The sequence below is a fragment of the Nymphalis io genome, chromosome 15 (assembly GCF_905147045.1).
Source record: "Nymphalis io chromosome 15, ilAglIoxx1.1, whole genome shotgun sequence".
Taxonomy (NCBI): Eukaryota; Metazoa; Arthropoda; class Insecta; order Lepidoptera; family Nymphalidae; genus Nymphalis; species Nymphalis io.
This window is the reverse complement of record NC_065902.1, coordinates 9,301,684-9,321,519: the sequence shown is the minus strand read 5'-3', so window position 1 is coordinate 9,321,519 and position 19,836 is coordinate 9,301,684. Positions and strand designations below refer to the sequence as shown.

Genomic DNA, 19,836 nt, shown 5'->3' with positions numbered 1-19,836 from the left:
TGGAACCATTACATGTTCACCTGTTGCAGGCTGGCTCGGTCAATATAAAATTCCATTAACAGACAAGGGGAGAAAAGTTTTAATCGTTTGTCGTTCGTTTTACATAAAATATTAGTCCTTTTATTGTTGTTCGAAACACAATTTACGACTGACTTGTGCTAATTGAGAAAACCTTAGTATTATGCTATCAAATCTGAAGCTGCTAAACGATATTAGATCTACGAACGAATAGCAATCAATTTCTCGAAACTTAATTGATTATGATCGGTTTTAAGGTTTCGTACACTCAGTAGAAAATTGAAATCCTTATAAGGTCACTATCATGTCTGACTTTTCGTCTGTTACAGCTTATTTTCTCCAAAGTAAAAAAAGTAATAAGTCAAAAATCTTTATTCAATAGAAGCATTACACTCATTTAAGGCTCGGAAACAAATATTTCAAATCTGAGAAGAACCCACATAAGAAACTATTAGGGATTATTTGTGTTTTATTGTCAATAATTGTTATTTTTTTTTATAGAATAGGAAGGTGGACGAGCATATGGGCCATCTGATGGTAAGTGGTCACCAAACGCCCTTAGACATTGGCATTGTAAGAAATGTCAACCATCGTTTATAGCCAATGTGCCACCAACCTTGGGAACTAAGATTTTATGTCCCTTGTGCCTGTAATTACACCGGCTCACTCACCCTTCAAACCGGAACACAACAATATCAAGTATTGCTGTTTTGCGGTAGAATATCTGATGAGTGGGTGGTACCTACCCAGACGAGCTTGCACAAAGCCCTACCACCAGTAAATTATAGTGCAATTATTCATATAGGGGAATGCCCAAGGAATCTATGAAGTCATAAGTTTTTAAATATCAAGCGAACATACTTAACTGGCGTCAGTTGAAAGATAAAAACATATTATATATATTAACTTTACAAGTATGTGAAACATGAGTATGCGTGTATGTGCTGATCAAACTTGAAACCGAATTTTCCATCTTATTTAGCTGAAATTTTGCACACACTTTCTGGCTACACTTACAATCTAGTACAGTTGTAATATAATATGTAGTCCAAGGAATAAATTAAAGATCGTTTAAAAATACATTTTTTTTTTATCCGAGACATTTTTATGCATGCATGCACGTATGAAACGTAGGGGGTTACGCGTTTTCTTAATTTTTATTTAAAAAATGTAAAGATTATTTTTGTATTTTCATATCCTAATTCCCAAGACGAGAGAACCGTTACTAAACAAATATTAATAACTATAATTATTTCTCTAAAAATGCAACATGAATTTTACTTTTCCTTTGAAGCTCCTCATTAAAAGTAAAATACCAAGGAACGTAGATACGCACACCTGCCCCCTTGCTCTGGAAACCTGGTGGAAACTAGAATCGATATACGTTAAGAATTCTCATCGATGTACATCGAGATGAATAACAACAAGCTTTCTATTATGGGTTTCGAGTTCTATAAAATCGATTTACTTAAAATATCGCATTACAGACGATTTGTTTGAACACAAAACAAAGCAGGGTAGAGGGAAGCGATCGTGCCTAAACCATTACAAAACAAATCTCCGCCGGCTTCGACGATTTAAAGAGATTTAAAAGATATTTAACGAATAGCTTTAAGCAGAGACAATCTCTCGAAGTATCTATAGACACTCTCTATAAATACTTCGTGAAGTTTCGAATTAAATCGTGCTTGGGAATATTATGGTACCTATATAAATAATTATACTGTTTACAATTGTTAATACTTTCAATTTTGGGTAAAGATTCAGATTTTCTAACGATGTTTTTCTTCACTTTTTAGAACGAAATCAATGCAAAATTAAACACTTTTTTATTTATAATAAATACAGCCTTGGTGACTAAGAACTAACGCTAACTTTACTTAAAAATGTTGCTTAGTGACTGTTAAGTTAAACACTGATTTATCTCTATCAATAATGGCAGTATTATTGATTTGAAATTCAATTTGAAAAAAGAAGACACAGTATTGCTCAACTAATTACCTGCAAAACGTTAACGTTAATTTTACGGCACACAATAAAGTATATTAATAATAATATTAATATTTCACACAAATTTACTAGCCGAGATGGCCCAGTGGTAAGAACGTGTGAATCTTAATCGATGATCGTGGGTTCAAGCCCGGGAAAGCACCACTGAATTTTCATGTGCTTAATTTGTTTATAATTCATCTCGTGCTTGACGGTGAAGTAAAACATCGTAAGGAAACCTGCATGTATCTAATTTCACTGAAATTCTGCCACATGTGTATTCCACCAACCCGCATTGGAGCAGCGTGGTGGAATAAGCTCCAAAACCTTCTCCTCAAAAAGGCAGAGGAGGCCTTAGCTCAGCAGACATTCACAGGCTGTTACTGTACACAAATCTATAAAAAAAATGTTTTGTATAGGCATTGTGCATGTGAAAGTTACTCGATGCCTGCTGATTAAAACTGTCGACATGTCAACGAGTGATGCACATCAGTTTGATTTGATAGCTGTCAGAAAGGAAACATCGAAACACTTGCAAAGCTGTTGAATGAACGGATGAACTGTGTGATTGAAATTAAACCAATCTTCTATAGTAACTCATGTATCTGTTATTTCTATTTTGTTGATTTTGTGGAAGTTATTACCTTTGGAGATTATTTGGAATATTGAACTAAAGCACACATTATTATACACAGAAATAATAAAGCGTGGATATATGTATATATGGTGGGCTTATTTGAAGTTAATTAAAACATTTTTATCGGTAATCGTTATCGAAAAAACTTATGTGTTAATTTACATAATTTGTAGCATTTCTCTTCACTTTCTCATAATTGAGCATAAATCCATTGGCCTATCTGATTATTATTAAAATTAACAAAAAAAAAAACGCAACAATTATTTTCGACGTCAAATTGAAGAGATCTCAAGGAAATACTTGGCCAGATTAAACAGATATGTTAAAAGATTTTTAGAGGCACGGATAAAGGTCAAAGGGAGTCACAAAATGAGAACATCTTTATATATCTATGACATATTGTTTGGTTCCGGACAATTTAATATAATAGGATGATTCATGACACGACTTTCTAGCTTATTGTTAAGACATTACAATATTTTTTGCTGAAATAATTTGAAGCAGACCTTCGAGTAAAACGATGAATAATAAATAATCGTATATAGATATGGAGGGAGGGGGGGGGGATTTTGTGTTTCTGAGAATATATCATTTATTATTTAATGATCAGTGTTGGTCTATAAAGTAAAGGATCCTTGCCAACTCCGCTTGAGATATTTTAGTGCACACGCCAACACACGCCATCTATATAGTTATTTTCCACTGCTCTCTACACGTACTTTAATTACCTATTGGAATGGTAATCTAACACGAAATATCAGATCCAGGAGTTCCATTAATTTATTTCATTCTTCAACTTCCGAACTTTAGCAGTTATTGATTTTATTGTTTGCTAATGCTATTCGAACACAAAAACTCGTGTTTTGCAGCCGTATAAGTTAAGCACAGATAAGGTTATATTTGATCAACCGTCATGCCCGAGTGGACTCTTGTAATATTATATATGTCTATTATTATACCTTATAATTATAACAACTCCAAGTATATTAATATATGAGAATTAAGTTTTAAAATTATAACAAAATTTACTTAATACTACTTCTATGTTTTTATTTGCTAAGTTTTCGATTTCTTATAAAATAATAGTAGATTGTATCTAAGCTTAGCTTAAAGTTAAAAATTTTAAGAAATTTCGGAAAAAAATAATATAAATGAATATTAACGAAATAAACTAATTGATGTCATTACCTATTACTGATAACTAGCTACTTTATTCAAGCAAGTTACAAAAAAAGAAAAACCGCAAACTTTTAATAATAAATTACTTTGTTCTCGACTTATAAAAATACGTTTTTTCATTAGAAACCTCTGATACGAAATTACAACTAACGTACGAGGTCTATGTTAGCGACCGAGTACTTGTTATATTTTAAAACCAACATTATTAAAATTAGGGCCTTAATTTTTGCATGCTCATTTATTATACTAAATATTTTGTTTATACAATGATTATGATAATGTATTCAAGTATACAAATATAAAAAAATGATAAATAGTTTTTGTTGATTGATGATTCGCGTAAAACTTATCAACATAAAAAAAAATATTTAAAATTAAATTTAAATGATGTTTTATTATAAATTTAAGGTATTTCGTGTATTAAATAATTTATATTCTTTAGTTTGTATTGAATTATATGTCAGGTGCGAACAAATTGTATCAAGCCGAGTAAAGGAGAGCCGTCACGATTTCAACGTATTAATCAGCAGTCGAGAGCGGAGTAGGGTTGGTCTAAATAGAGCAATTTTTCATTCAAAGTTAACGTTCGTGTGCTATTTACGTTTTTAAACAATATAAATAATATATACTTAATTCTAAAAGCTAAATCTTTGCGTAATATGTTCAAAAGTTATTTTGTGACCATAGCTAGTCTATACTAATATTATTAATGCGATAGTAACTGTCTGATTTTGATGAAATTCAGTATGAAGCAATTTTGAATCCCGAGGTACTTTTTTACAGGCACTTTTGTATACCTACTAGCACGCGGAGTTTTTATATAAATGTGAAAGTGAGTTTTTTTTGTTTGTTTGTAATGCTTTCACGTCTTAACTCCACCGATTATCATGAAATTTTGCATTCACCTGAAGGGTCCCTAAAACCTAACACCACTCACACACAGAAGAAGCCGCGAGTGGAAGCTAGTATGTGTTAAATATTTAGAATTGATTCCAATTTCAAAATATTAAATACGTTTAGTTCATCTAAAGCACCAAACTCAATAAATCGTAAAAGGGTTTGCGTGTAAATTATTAAATTTAGACTGAAATGGAAAGAACGAAGCCGAAAATGTAAATGTGTCCTTTTGTATGCGTTTTATGGTCGCTCGTATCGTGTATGAAGCCTTTAAATAAAATAGGGTCTGCTTAAAGTAACGTCCAACCGAAGTTTTTATTACGTTTCCGGGATTTGTGATATTAACACGACTTTTTTCCTCATTTATGTGAAATTAAAAAATGTACTGCTTTTGTAAGTTAGCCTTTTATGTAAAACCTTTTTATTTTCTTATGTTTTAGAACAATCGAATGCAAAAATATTAAGGTTGTATCATCACTGATGTCGTCAATCACTTGTATTTATCCCATTTATTTGTGGTCGACGCAGACATTTATCTGCGTTATGCCACTCCTCTTTGTTAACTCACTAGGCAGCACTGACTCTGGTCCTACCTTGGGGGTAAGATCTACAGTATAGTTTACGGCAAACGGCATGACGCTCTCTTATGCCTCATGTGTCTGATGTGTCGTCATGTCTCCTCTCCGCAACCACTCTTTATTCCGTTACGTGTGCGAGGAGACAATAATATATTTAATTGCTAAACATTATCTTATCAACGAAGTTCTATGTTTTTATTTACTGCATATGAATATAATTTTAACTTATTTATTTTAAATTAGAGGCTAGGTTAAAATAAGCGATAATGGAATACCCAGTCTCATCTTATCCAGATGAGATGGGTTTTAATGAATTAGCATCTATATAATATTTTAATATGACAGTATTCTTTAAAACTAATTTGTTTCAATTTGTATATAGCGGCCATACATCGCTACCTGTCTCTTGGTGTCATAAATCTTCCTTAGCTATGTCATTAATATTTACCTGATCCCCTCGAAGTTGTTATTGAAATTTCAAGCCAACAAATTATTTTCTCAAGCAAACAAATCTGTTGGTAATATTAAGGTATCCTTTAAACTCGTACTTACGAATGATTCGCGTTATTAATTATATAGTATATTTATAATTATATATATGTATAATATAATATAGATTCCAAAGTATTTATATAGAGTATTAAAATAAAAGAAAAAAAATCTAACTTTATTATTGTCAAAAGTTTTACTAGTGAGTAATAATAGTAATTTCTTTAAAAGTCTACAAACTTTCTTATTAAATATTTTGTAAAAGTTGTGACTATATACATTTTTATAATATTCTAATTGATTAAATATTTTAATTACCTGACGTTAATTAACTGACTTTGTAATATAAGCTATGAATACCTTTTGTAGTTTTATTTTTTTATAGTACACAGCTTCTTTTTTGAGAAGACAGTTTTTTTTTATTTGAGTTTATTCTTATGCACACTTAATTTAGTCGTCGTAGTAGTAGTTTACTTTTTATCTTGTTACTTTTCTTCATTTAGATTTGGTTCACCCTCTAACGAAGACTCTTTAACTGTTTTTTTTTCTTCTTTAAGATTTGCTTCACTCTCTGGCGTAAAATTTTCATCTTTTTGTTCTTCTTCTTTTGGATTTGCTTCACTCTCTGGTGTAGAAAGTTCATCGTTTTGCTTTTCTTCTCTTGGATTTGCTCCACTCTCTGTCGTAGACTGTTCATCTTGTTGCTTTTCTTCTTTTAGATTTGCGTCACTCTCTGGTGTAGACAGTTCATCGTTTTGCTTTTCTTCTTTTGGACTCGCTTCACTCTTTGGCGAAGATGTTTCATTTGTTTTTTCGTCTTCTTGGTTTTTACCAGGAAGAGGAGAAGTTTTAATACAACCTATTGGTCGCATAGTGTATTGCCTGGGATATAAATCACAAATACATTTTATAATATTTTGTGGTGTTTTATCATTTATAATTCTTCTTCTTGGAAGAATAATAACCGGAGTGGCATCCACTTTAAATTTTCGAAATTCTCTTTCGGCATTTTTAACAATCCTCTTAACACTTGATCTTAAGCAATTATGTAGACGAGGTATGTTGATAGGTAGATGTTTTATACATTCTTTGTGTGCATTACCTTTTGCTTCACAACTTAAGTAATCAACTTGAAGATATATATTTCTTGATAACTGAAATAGAACGCACTGTCTTGGACCTGAGTTTATCCCACTGTCTTTAAAATGAAATTTCAAATTGATATCTGAACCGACATTGTCAACAATCCAAGGAAGTGTCGTTTTAAAGAACTCAACGTCTTTGTCATTGTTAAAATCCGATAATATAGAAATCAGCTTATGACAATAAATAAATGGCGCTGTTAGAAATATAACGACTATTAACCGACCAGCCATTTTGATGATTTGATTGTGACTAATGGTTACATTTTATAAGAACTTGCGAAGTGTATTTCTAATTCCTAACGTATTTGTTTTTATTATTACATTATAAATTAACAGTGTCGATAACGTTCTGACAAACATTTTTTCCATTAATGATGCAGTTTTACAAAAATTTTGCAATACGATTTTTTTTTTAACTTTTTTTTATCTATATAATTCTTGAACTGAAGACTGTTTGTTTTTAAAGATTTCTTTTAAATATTTTAAACATGAATTTCAGCCAAAGTTTTTTCGTAAAGATACTTCAGGCAATGCTATAAAAGTACATAGTAAACCAGACACTAACGACATGAATGTCATTGTAACTTTAAATTTTATACCCTCAGCAAAAAGTTCAAATTTCTCTGATCTTACAAGTTTTAAGTACTTGTCATTGTGGTAACGCTTAAACTAAAAGTTTAAATGAACAGACACGCTACAGCTGAATTTCATTTAAAAAACTTATTCCGTAGCTAGCATTTAAAATATTATGTTTTTACGCGGATTTAACTTGAAAATATGTTATAATACATTGAAGTTAAATTCGTGTTGTTTTTTCGAATAAAAAACAACGCCAAAATCTAAATTATGACCTTATCTGTGAAAGGTTTATCATTTTATATTTTACGGTTTATATTTTGCTAAGAAAAATCCTAAATGTAATTGTTTTTAAAACCACAATTTTCAATACAATCAATTTCTCATTTTGTAAAATATATTACATTTTGCGGTTGAAAGTAAAATACTTTATTAATAAAACATTCGTGATAATACAATTATTTTAATTTAAAGCCTTGTTTTAATTATTAGCAGTGCCAGTTACGTTTTTAAAACACAAACACGTGGTATATTCGATAATTAAATGTTCAGATACGAAATCCAACACGTAAACCACTTTGGTGGAATTATATGGAAACCACAGTAATTTATTTTGATCGTGTTTAAGACAGTATATTCTTTTTGTATAAAAACATAAATGTTATGTTTTTTTTTTAACTTTTATTGTTATATATAATTTTACTGCCAAACAGCAATACTCAGTATTGTTGTGTTCCGATTTGAAAGGTGAGTGAGCCAGCGTAACTACAGGCACAAGGGATAAAAAAACATAACTAACCTTTTTGTGTAAAATGTTTTGAGATTCAAAAGAATAGTACATTTAAAAAACTAGAATAATGAGGAACATTAAAATTGTCTTGATGAATGCTTATCTTCTTATCCTTTACATAAAATAAAAGTTATTTTTTTGGCCTAAAAAAGCATTATTTGCAAAAAGCAAAAGCAATTATTTGAAATTTAATAATAAAAAGTATGTAAACTCATCAGAATGCGATTAAAATAAATTAATAATTTAAAAATGGATCTGCTTAGAGTCGTCGTTGTCGTCGTCATTTATGTAAAGAAAAGACGTCTATTTGTGTAAAGAAAAGTAGCTGAAAACACGCATCTCATTATTGAAGTGTAGTTTTGAACAATATTAGTGAGGTGAGTCACGAATAGGTACCATTTGTTTTGTATGATATTTTATTTTAATAATATATAATAAAAACTATCATTTTTTTAATATATTTATGAGTATAATAAATTTATTTACCAAAACATATTCACCTTGAAATATTAACATAACTAAATAATCAAAATATTCATAAAACATAATAAATTTATTTGTGTTTTTGTTACTCTGTGCAAGGGGAAGTATTAAATAGATTGGGATGAAATGAAAGTTGAAGTAACAGGCTACAAAAAACAGAGATGACTTTAAATTAGATCAAGTTAAATTAACAAATTTTATTATGAGTACACATAAGTATAAACTTAAGAAATAGTAGAAACTTTAACTTAATATTCAAAATGTTAACAAGGCAGTAAAAAATAAATAAAAAGGTGATAAAAATTAAGAAAAGAAACAAACTTTGTAGAATTTTGTGATTTGTTACCTAAGACTGTGGGTGCTAAACCGAGATCGAGTAGATGTTAAACGTCACTATTAAGATAACTAAATAAGAGAACCAAACTCTAAATAAAATACAGAACGATTAATCATTTTGTATTTTTACAGCATATAGTACAGTACAGTAACAGCCTGTTAATGTCCCACTGCTGGGCTAAGGCCTCCTCTCCCTTTTTGAGGAGAAGGTTTAGCTTATTCCACCACGCTGCTCTAATGCGGGTTGGTAGATTACACATGTGACATAATTTCAATGAAATTAGATACATGCAGTTTTCCTCGCGATGTTTTCCTTCACCGTCAAGCACGAGATGGATTATAATCACAAATACAGCATATAGTTATAAATAATTATAAAAATTATATATTGCGATATTATACACTTTACTAATCAAAAAAGATGGTAATCTACGTCAGACAGATGAAAACAGCACTGGTTTTTCTTAGTTCCAAGAGTGACGTTGGGTTCGTTCGCGCGTTCTTTAACAATCCCACCAATAACCAGTCGTATGTGAAACCCTCTCTAGAAGTACAAGACTTTCAGCTACGATTGTAGAGGCCACGCTCAGCGTAGCTTCTTTAAGGGGCAAAAAAGTAACTTACCTGAAAATATTGAACAACGAAAAGACCTAGATTTAGATCTTAGTTTTAATGGGCAGATATGATAAGAGATTTCAAAATAATTTTGAAAATATTAAGCTTTCATAATATTGTTTAGGTACGAACGCCGAAAAACTTATCGCCATATTCATAACACACGCGAATGAAGTCGGAGACTAAGTTCGTTATGATAATAAAGCCATTATATGCAACCATGGCATGACTGAAGGATATTACAGGTTTCTTTGCTGAGTTGAGATTAAAAATATGATTTGAAACGTTATTGTTTTGATTTATTGTACACCGTACAAGAAAAACGCGGTAGTTTTATGTATTGTAATGACTTATATGCAAAAAAGCTTTGAGTTGAATAAATATATCGTTTAGTTTTATATATATTTTTTAAATTCAAACTAAAGTTTAGGTAAAATGACAACTTGTAATATTCCCACCATACATTTGAGATTGTTACGAAGGAATGTTACGAGTTTATACCAAATGTCTGATGGTGTAACCAACACGGTGAACACATGTTTCAAAAGTTCATTCAATTATGCAGGTTTCTCCACGATGTTTTTTAATGGTACTTGTGTGTCTTAAAACCGTTAAAATTCGGTTAAAATCCAGGTATTTTAACGATGGAACCATCTTGGCTATCTGAAATTAAGCTTAAATTAATGTCACAAGTGCTTGTAGCAATGTGTTCTCATAATGATATTTTATACTGGAAAACGGAAACTTAACGAGAATTTAGCGTCCCACACTAATGACTAGTAATGTATTTAGAGTCTTATCCCGGTAACATGACATTAAATTTAACTTTTTAACACTTAAGCGTAGTAATAAAAATACTTTTTAAATTCATTTCAAGCTTATGTTGCATTATTACTTATATTATAGACGCGACGATGAGTTTGTTTATTTCATTGTTTGTTACGCTTTCACATCTTAACACACGCATCCAACCCTCACACGACAGCCGAACCTAGTAAAATATGTTTGGAAAGTACATCATCCGCAGTATGATCGCGATTTACTCAGTTTTTGTCCTAATTTTTTTTTCTACTATTTATTCCCTTGAAAATCCATAGTTTATACACGATAAAAAATTATCATATTTATACCATTTGTTATTCTGTACTCTACAAATATTCTCTCATCTAAAAAAGCATACTAGATCGAATGTATCCGTCTTAAAATACGATGAACTATTACAACGGGTTACAGTAATAGCCCAAGAAGTCAGTCAATTCCATATATCTCTAGGCTATCAGGCTCTATGAAATAAAAGCAATATTGAAATAATACTAAGGTTTCAAATTAAGCATCCGAAAATCTCGTCAAAATTTTACAATAAATTTAACGTTGTTGAAATTCCCTTTGAAAGGTCCTTGATCGTCTAACAAGCTTTCCGACCGAGTGTAGCAGAAAGTGCTTATTCATTAATGATAGCGGTTTACGCTTTGAAGTTACATGATACGCTTGACCGTGAGATATTTTAATAGATTTTATTAGGTATTTGCGTCTGTTTAAGTAACAAAGAACTTAAGTACCTTCTCTAGTCCCTCATTGTCATAATCAGCCGCTGGGATGGCTATCCGACACGATCTAAAAGATTTCAGGCGCAGAACTAACTGCTTTACATGTTTTCCGAAGTAAGGTTCCAAATTATGCGCGGCTACTGAGAATTTCTGCAGGGAAAAATTAAATACGGGACGGGATTTAAACACATAACCTCGAAACCTGCACCTTTATGCTACCCACTACGCTTTTATTAATGAAATACTTATCGATACATTTACCACATAGTAATAATAAAAATAATTGCTTATTCGTTCTTAACAACTAAGGTCCTTCTTATATAAATCGTTTGACACACGAAAGTTGAGTTTGAAAAAGCGCGGCAAATTTAAAAATACTACATGTGACATCACTAAATATAGTACGAATAAATTGTGTTGATACTTCATAAAAAAAACTATAAATATTAAGTTGAGGTTTGGTTGAGTTTAAAATACTTTTAAATGCGTAAATGAGTTTAAATTTTACACGAACTGGTTATATTCTATTACTTGTTTTATGTAGAATGCTTCTAATGTTAAACTCTAAAATATTATCTTGAGAGCAAGGAATAGTAAGATGCCGCAGAAGGCAGAACAGGTTGATAGCTAAGCTTATTGTTAATGTAGATAGAAATAAATATAAAATGTTAATTATTTAAATATAAATTATGAGTTATAATCAAAAATTAAATTTCTAGTAAAATTTAATCATCAATAGTTCATTCCCACATTTAATGCCGGGTGACATTTATAGAATGTTGCCATGTAAAAAGGTTCAATTAACAGGTAAATAAATAATACATTTAATATAAAATGTAGCAATAATGTATAATTAATAGGATACTTATCCATCAAGTGGAAAATTCGATTAAATCCTAAATAAATAAAGTATAATTATCTATAATAAATTTCAATAATCGTACATTCTTGATAAATTTAAATTAATATTAATTATCTAGAGAATTCGAACCTAAAAAAATGTTTAATAAACATCTAAGTGTGTATTATGGTCGTCGTATATATTATTACTAATTATGCCCGTGTAATGCAGTGGCATGAATTATGATAAAACAAAGCCTGCATGAAACTGGCAAGAGACGTTTTAAAACAGAATACCGTTGAAAATTGGGGAAGTCATTAAGGTGCTACGAAAGGGAGCAATTAGGAATCTAGGACAGGGCTGGACGGAATAATGTGCCTTATTATGAAACTGTGGGGACAATATATGAAATATATTATATTCTCAGCTTTTATAATACAAACTTTATTTTTATATCATCAAGTTTCTGAACTAACGTATGTTTATGTAAGAGATTGTTTTGAAATAGTTAACTGATGAAATTGACAAACTTTAATAAATGTTTTTTTTACAGAACCCATTTTCTTTATATTTACATTAAGAATACATGCTTAAATTTTCTTTTTTAATTTCTAAAAAGTGTGATGACAAATGCGTTAAAATCCTGACGGGAAGGCAAAACAGGCTTTTGTTATATTATCACTTCAGTATTTTGATTCAAAAATCCTAAACCATTCTTTAAAAAAATATTAAATTTCAGTTAGTTCTGCCAAGAAGATTAGTGACGGAAGAATAACAATAAGCCCATAAAATTACTAGGATCGTTCCTATTTTAATTATTATAGAGAAAAAACTTAACTTTACTTAATACATTCCAATAAATCGTGTCAATATATTTTCAAAAAGAATCATATTTATTTTATAATTAAAAAAGTATGTTATATGAGCAAATTTTAAAAGAAACAAAAAATATACATTATTATATTTTACTTAAAGTATATAGTAGACTTAGGTGTCTCATATATCGTAAATAAGTTTTACTTTATTAAAGTTATATATGAAGTTTTATCTTCCTATTTAAGTTCACAAACAGTTTGTGTTTAAGTTTATAAATAGAAATTGTCCTCGTACCTGCAACCTCATATTGTATCAGATCAGATGGTGCAATAAGTTTGTATTTGTTCTCGTAGAAACATCAAGTTTGTTATATTACTATTAAAAGTTACTGTCTATGTTCGCTTTCTGAACGTTTTTTGATTGTTATCAAGCTGACGCCTAGTTCCTGTTTTCATTTATTATCTTTTAGCGAAAATTTTATACATTTAAGAACTTAAGTTTAATTTAAATCAATTGAATAATTGTAATAATATCTGTAATTCATTGTAACTTTCTAATTTTTTTGTAAGGAATTAACGGATTTTTTCTCACGCTAGCGGCCCGAAAATGCATGGTGTGGAGACTTGATGTGTGCGAATAACTTGGACAGTCAGGAGTAACTGTATAAAGTTTAATTGAAATCGAATGAATGTTTTAGGAACGCATACCATACCATAAGCAAAGAAAATTAATTATTTTATTATAATTTCTCGTTTTTCTAATAATATTTTTCAATGTATGCTCAAATGATTTCTATTGTTTTATTATATGCATAGAAAAATAATTTAATCAATTCAATGATGACTTTTCACGAAACGCTTTCAATAAAACAACGCCAGAAGATTGCTTCAAGCTGAGCTTAATCTACCTGTGAAAACCGGTAGTAAATCAGTAGCTTCGGAGATTAGCGTATGTATAGCTATGTATGTATATAAAGACCGACAACAAAAATTACCTTCTTGTTCTGTTACTCTTTTTTTATCGCTCAAACTAGTATGTTGTATTTAATAAATTTGTGCCATGTACAGACACTCGGTATCTACAGTTTATTATGTATTTAGATACATAATATAGATGATATAATAGTCTTCGTTAGCAAGAATCTCGACTTTTTTAATAATTGCATCTAAATATAACTGATGGGATAGTCTCTAGGCAAGCCCACTTGGGTAGGTCGTCACGGTAGCATGCGCAAGCGATCCTGTGGCGCTCCTCGTTAAGACGGAAAGGGTACCGCTGGTTTTATAGTGAATATTCCGATGTTTGGGGAGCACTCGGCGCCTCGGACACCGGCGATCCCCACGTAATGCGTTTTTCCAGCGTGAAAAAAAAACCCACTCGGGTAAGTACCACCAATTATTCACTTGATTCAGAAGTAAACATCAAAATCAATACTATCTATAATAATAATCAATTTTTCCGACTTATTTTGGCCAATGTATCTATCTTTCCACTGTAAATTAAAAAAAAAAAACTCGTATACCATAAATTTATTTAATATACTCTATACAATATTTTTACAAAATTATTTTATGTATAAGCTTTTGATACTTAAATAAATTAATAAGTGTTTTATATGATCTCATTTATTACTAATATTTGGTAATTATTTATGATTATTTTGTTCCAAACGAGGCACAGCGATAACATTTTGTTAAGTAACGTACTGTCACTTTAGATAGCCTTACCTGACGTTCTACTCGATTAGTTTCCAAAAGTAAGTGTACTGCAGAGAGTAAATAGTATAGAAGTATGATCTCTCAAATTCGATGGTTCATTTGCTGATATAATTATTAAATTTAATTTTAATGTTTTATCATATTGATCTTGTACTCTCATTTTACGTTAATTTGAATGGTTGGTTTTGGGAATATTATATTATAGCATATATTGAGAACAGAAATGTTATAGGTGAGTTATTGAGATAAGGTATGAATAAAAATCTTACGTTCGAGTTTGATTTTGCCAGAGGTAGCATGCCATTTTTGACGTGAAAGCTTCTTTAGGCGCGTTGCGCTGGTTTATCGTAGGGGATAGACTCGTAGCTCGCGTCACCAACATGCTAATGTTAACTGGTGGTAGGGCTTTGTGCAAGCTCGTCTGGGTAGGTACCACCCACTCATCAGATATTCTACCGCAAAACAGCAATACTTGATATTGTTGTGTTCCGGTTTGAAGGGTGAGTGAGCCAGTGTAATTACAGGCACAAGGGACATAAAATCTTAGTTCCCAAGGTTGGTGGCGCATTGGATATGTAAGCGATGGTTGACATTTCTTACAATGCCAATGTTTAAGAGCGTTGGTGACCACTTACCATCAGGTGGCCCATATGCTCGTCCGCCTTCCTTTTCTATAAAAAAAAAAAAAAAAAAATATAATGATATCCTTTAAAGTAGAAATAATTAATATATTGTGGAAATTAATGATGATAATAATTATTGATATTTATGTAAATAATAACAGTATATACAAATAATTGTGTATTTGAACTGTTATTTATTTAAAGTAAGCTGTATTAATATTTTGTACCGAGTTTTCGAGAAGTAATAAAAAGGGATATCAATCAAATCATTACTTGTAGTGATATATATATAAATATATAAATCATAAATATATATAAAAATATATATCACTACAAGTAATGATTTGATATATATAAATATATGACAGTTTCAAGCTTTAACTTCTATCGACAGTCCCTATACTGCCTGTTTTTTTAAATTATTCATAAAAGTAGGCGGACTGGTAAATGGTCCTGATAAATGCTGCCATGGACATATTTAGCTCTGTAAGAAAAATAATAACAATCTTACATCGACAATACGCTACCGATCTTAGGAAGAAAGATGGGACAATAGAACAAATAAAAATAATCCCTTGTGCATTTTTACACTGGGTCACTCGCCTTTAAAACTAAAACACTATATTAAGTATTGTTGCTTGGTGATAGAATAAGTGATGAGTAGGGTAACATATCCAGACGGGCTTGCACAAAATCCTACTACCAAGTAACGATGTCATTTCTTGATATTAATAGACATTTTAGTAAAATTTTATCAGACGAGCAAATTAACCCCTGGTAGTAAGTTAAAGTTTCAATAATACAGTCTCAACAGGCGCTATTGCTAAAACAAATAAATTGGTGTATACAAATCATGTAAAACATTCTAAATTACACATGTAACATTTTATTATATTATATAATGTTTAACTTTTCCAATAATTCCAATGATTTCGAAGAAGTTAGTTAATGTACAAAAAAATTATAAGTACCTTTATTATATTTGTTTTGAAGTTGCGATTTTTTTTATCTTCTGACGTATGTTATAAAGTTGTAAGTAAAGTTTATTCTGTTAAAAGTAATGAATTTTAATTTATCCTTACTTTTTACCGTTGATTCTTTCCCTGATTTATTCATTTATTTACTTAAGATCACTTTATTCAACACCGTTTACGAGATGAATAATAACACATAATAAAAAATTAACCACTTGAAAAAACATATGACTATCAACCATCCACGTCGGCTGGATTACGAATTAACATAAACATCAATATTATCATAACTACGTTTTATTATCGTTAATAGGTTTTGGTTTGACAGTTTAATAATTAAAATGTACAGTTTCATGAATGAATAAAGTTATCATGATTAATATTGACAAGCCTTTAACGACTTGTGTATAATTTGAGAACTGTTACTAGGCCTCGAGAAATTAAGTTAAATAACATAACTGAATCCGTACCGTACCGTAACAGCCTGTGAATATCCCACTGCTGGGCTAAAGGCCTCCTCTCCTCTTTTTGAGGAGAAGGTTTGGAGCTTATTCCACCACGCTGCTCCAATGCGGGTTGGTGGAATACACATGTGGCAGAATTTCAGTGAAATTACACACATGCAGGTTTCCTCACGATGTTTTCCTTCACCGTAAAGCACGAGATGAATTATAATCACAAATTAAGCACATGAAAATTCGGTGGTGCTTGCCCGGGCTTGAACCCACGATCATCGGTTAAGATTTACGCGTTCTTACCACTGGGCCATCTCGGCTATAACTGACATAACTGAATATATTATTATTATTAGTTTTTTATCCGTGCAGTGACGGAGAAATAATACATTTCACTGCCCCTCTCTTTCCCATGGGTGTCGTAAGAGGCGACTAAGGGATATCTGAGCGACCATCTGCTCATCTGGTGGTAGGATGCTAACATCCGCCTGGCTTGTTACCACCGTACGCATGGTGAAAAACTCGTGAAGTGGCTTGCAGCCGCGTTTCGAGGTCAGCCAGCGTACAGCCAGAGCCCGAGCGAGTATTGCCGCGATGGGTGTTGGTCCAATTGGAGACGGCTGTTGAACCAATGCCGGGGGAAACTGTATTGACCTGCCGGACAGGGAGACCCGAAGAAACGGCTGTTCCGCTGGCCGCCCGTGGCATAGTACTGGGGCCCGAGCGTGCCTAACCAGCTCGCGAGGCTGCCCCACCAGGCCACGCATAATCTCGGGGTGGACCGTCGTGCCGGTTGGTGACCGGTAGGTGGGGTCCCGGCGGCCACTTCCGGGGGGGTTCGGGGGCCCTTCCGTCCGGCGGGTCAGTGTATTTTTCCTTTTGGCAACCACTTGGGGAAACACGCCTCCACACTTTGCCCATCCCTATCGTGGCAATACATCGCTCGCTTCACGTCTCTTTTCCATTTCATTTTTCCCAAATGGCGCAACAAAAAAGAAATAACTGTCGTACAGCGGTGCACACCCCCACCATACCCTCGCTGTTTGAGGTCGAGTTCTCTAACATCCAAGGACTCCACACTAACCTCAACGCTGTCCACCACCATCTCGAGACAGCACGGCCAGCAATGTTGTTTCTCACGGAGACACAAATACTCCGTCCTGCCGATACCAGCTACCTTAATTATCCCGGCTACACGCTTGAAGAATCCTTCAAAGCGAAAGCCGGAGTATGCTTGTTCGTCAGGACGGATGTTTGCTGTCACCGACTGCGCTGCTTGGAGGACCCCTCCTTCTCCATGTTGGTGGTACGTGTGGACCTGGTTCGTCAGAGCCGAGTCTACGTGTGCCTCTACAGATCCCACAATGGTGACTTGGAGACAAGCCGATTATTTGACCATCTTAGTCGGGTGGCAGATGCTGCGCAAGAGCAATTTCCTAACGCGGAATTGGTGTTTTTGGGGGATTTTAATGCTCACCACGAATCCTGGTTGAAATCCCTCAAAACTGACCATGCTGGAAGGACTGCTCATGCTTTTGCTCTCACACATGACTTGACCCAACTGGTTGATCAGCCCACCAGGATCCCAGACATTGATGGGCAAGCACCTTCTCTACTGGACCTTCTGCTGACTTCTCACCCGGTGGAATATCAGGTTGTGGTTCAGGCTCCTCTTGGCTCTTCGGATCACAGCCTTATTTCTACCAGAGTGCCACAGGCCAAGCTGCCGCCACTAGCGGTATGCAAACGTCGCGTTTGGCACTATAAGTCGGCGGATTGGGACGGTATGCGCGATTACTATGCGTCGGTCCCTTGGAAGGAACGTTGCTTCAGTGGGAATGACCCGACAGCTAGTGCCGCTGCTGTTGCTGGCGAGATCATGCTGGGAATGGAATACTACATTCCTAGCTCAGATCTCGTCAGTAGGAGTACGCGTAACCGTTGGTTCACTCGTGAATGTGCCGATGCTGTATCATCTAAGCAGGCGGCATATCGCAAGTGGATCAACGGCTGTATTAGCGGGGCATCTAACATTGACTCACTGAAAGCAAACTATAATAAAAATTCCAAGTCCTGTAGAAAGGCATACACGAGAGCGGATGCACAGCGCATTGTACAGATTGGTCATGACCTTGTTTCGCATCCTAGGGGCTCCCGTAGCTTCTGGCGTCTGACCAAGTCTGTGCAAAACAATTTCTGCCAACCTTCGCTGCCACCGCTCAGAAATCCGGACGGATCGCTAGCTCACAGTCCGCAAGAGCAAGCTGATCTCCTGGCTAAACTCTTTGCCGACAATTCCGTCATCGATGATTGTAGTGCACTGCCACCTACAATACCTGCATGTGGCCATACGATGCCTGACATTAAAATCAGGCAACGTGATGTGCGTGCGGAGCTGCAATCACTTGATGTACGGAAAGCTAGTGGTCCCGATGGTTTACCAGCCATAGTGCTGAAGAAGTGCGCAGCGGAGCTGTCTCCTGTGTTAACGCGCCTGTTCCAACTTTCTCTCTCTTCGGGAAGTGTGCCGGAGGCTTGGAGAAGAGCTAATGTGCAAGCGGTTCCCAAAAAAGGGAATCGGTCTGACCCGGCAAATTATCGGCCAATAGCTATCACCTCAGTACTTTGTAAGGTAATGGAACGGATTTTAAACAACCAACTGATCCATTACCTAGAAGATCACTGTCTAATTAATGATCGTCAGTACGGGTTACGACCAAAACGGTCCATAGGTGATCTTCTAGCGTACGTAACACACCTCTGGGGTGAAGCTATCGACAAGCATGGAGAATCGTTGGCTGTCAGCCTCGATATCTCCAAGGCTTTCGACAGGGTCTGGCACAGAAGTCTTCTCTCCAAGCTACCGGCATATGGTCTGCCTGCTCAGCTATGCACCTGGATTGCCAGCTTCCTACACAAGCGTAGCCTTCGTGTTTTAGTAGATGGTTGCGCTTCACAATTCTATGTAGTGAATGCTGGGGTCCCCCAGGGATCTGTGCTATCTCCCACACTCTTTCTTTTGCATATCAATGATATGCTCTCCCTTGGGAACATACATTGCTATGCAGATGATAGTACAGTGCATGGTGGATACCACGGATGCGCAGTGGCTGGGCGGCCGGAAACTGAG

The 19,836-nt window shown here is 33.7% G+C and overlaps 2 protein-coding genes across 2 annotated transcripts in view; one reads left to right on the top strand and one right to left on the bottom strand.

Annotated features, from left to right (window-relative positions):
* Positions 1-19,836, top strand: part of LOC126773807 (uncoordinated protein 58-like) — a 159,833-nt gene that overhangs the window by 5,754 nt on the left and 134,243 nt on the right. The window lies entirely within an intron of this gene.
* LOC126773851 (uncharacterized) lies at positions 6,049-7,210 on the bottom strand. Its single transcript, XM_050495065.1, has one exon. It carries the CDS (start codon positions 7,161-7,163, stop codon positions 6,273-6,275), a length of 891 nt encoding a protein of 296 aa, XP_050351022.1. The 5' UTR covers positions 7,164-7,210; the 3' UTR covers positions 6,049-6,272.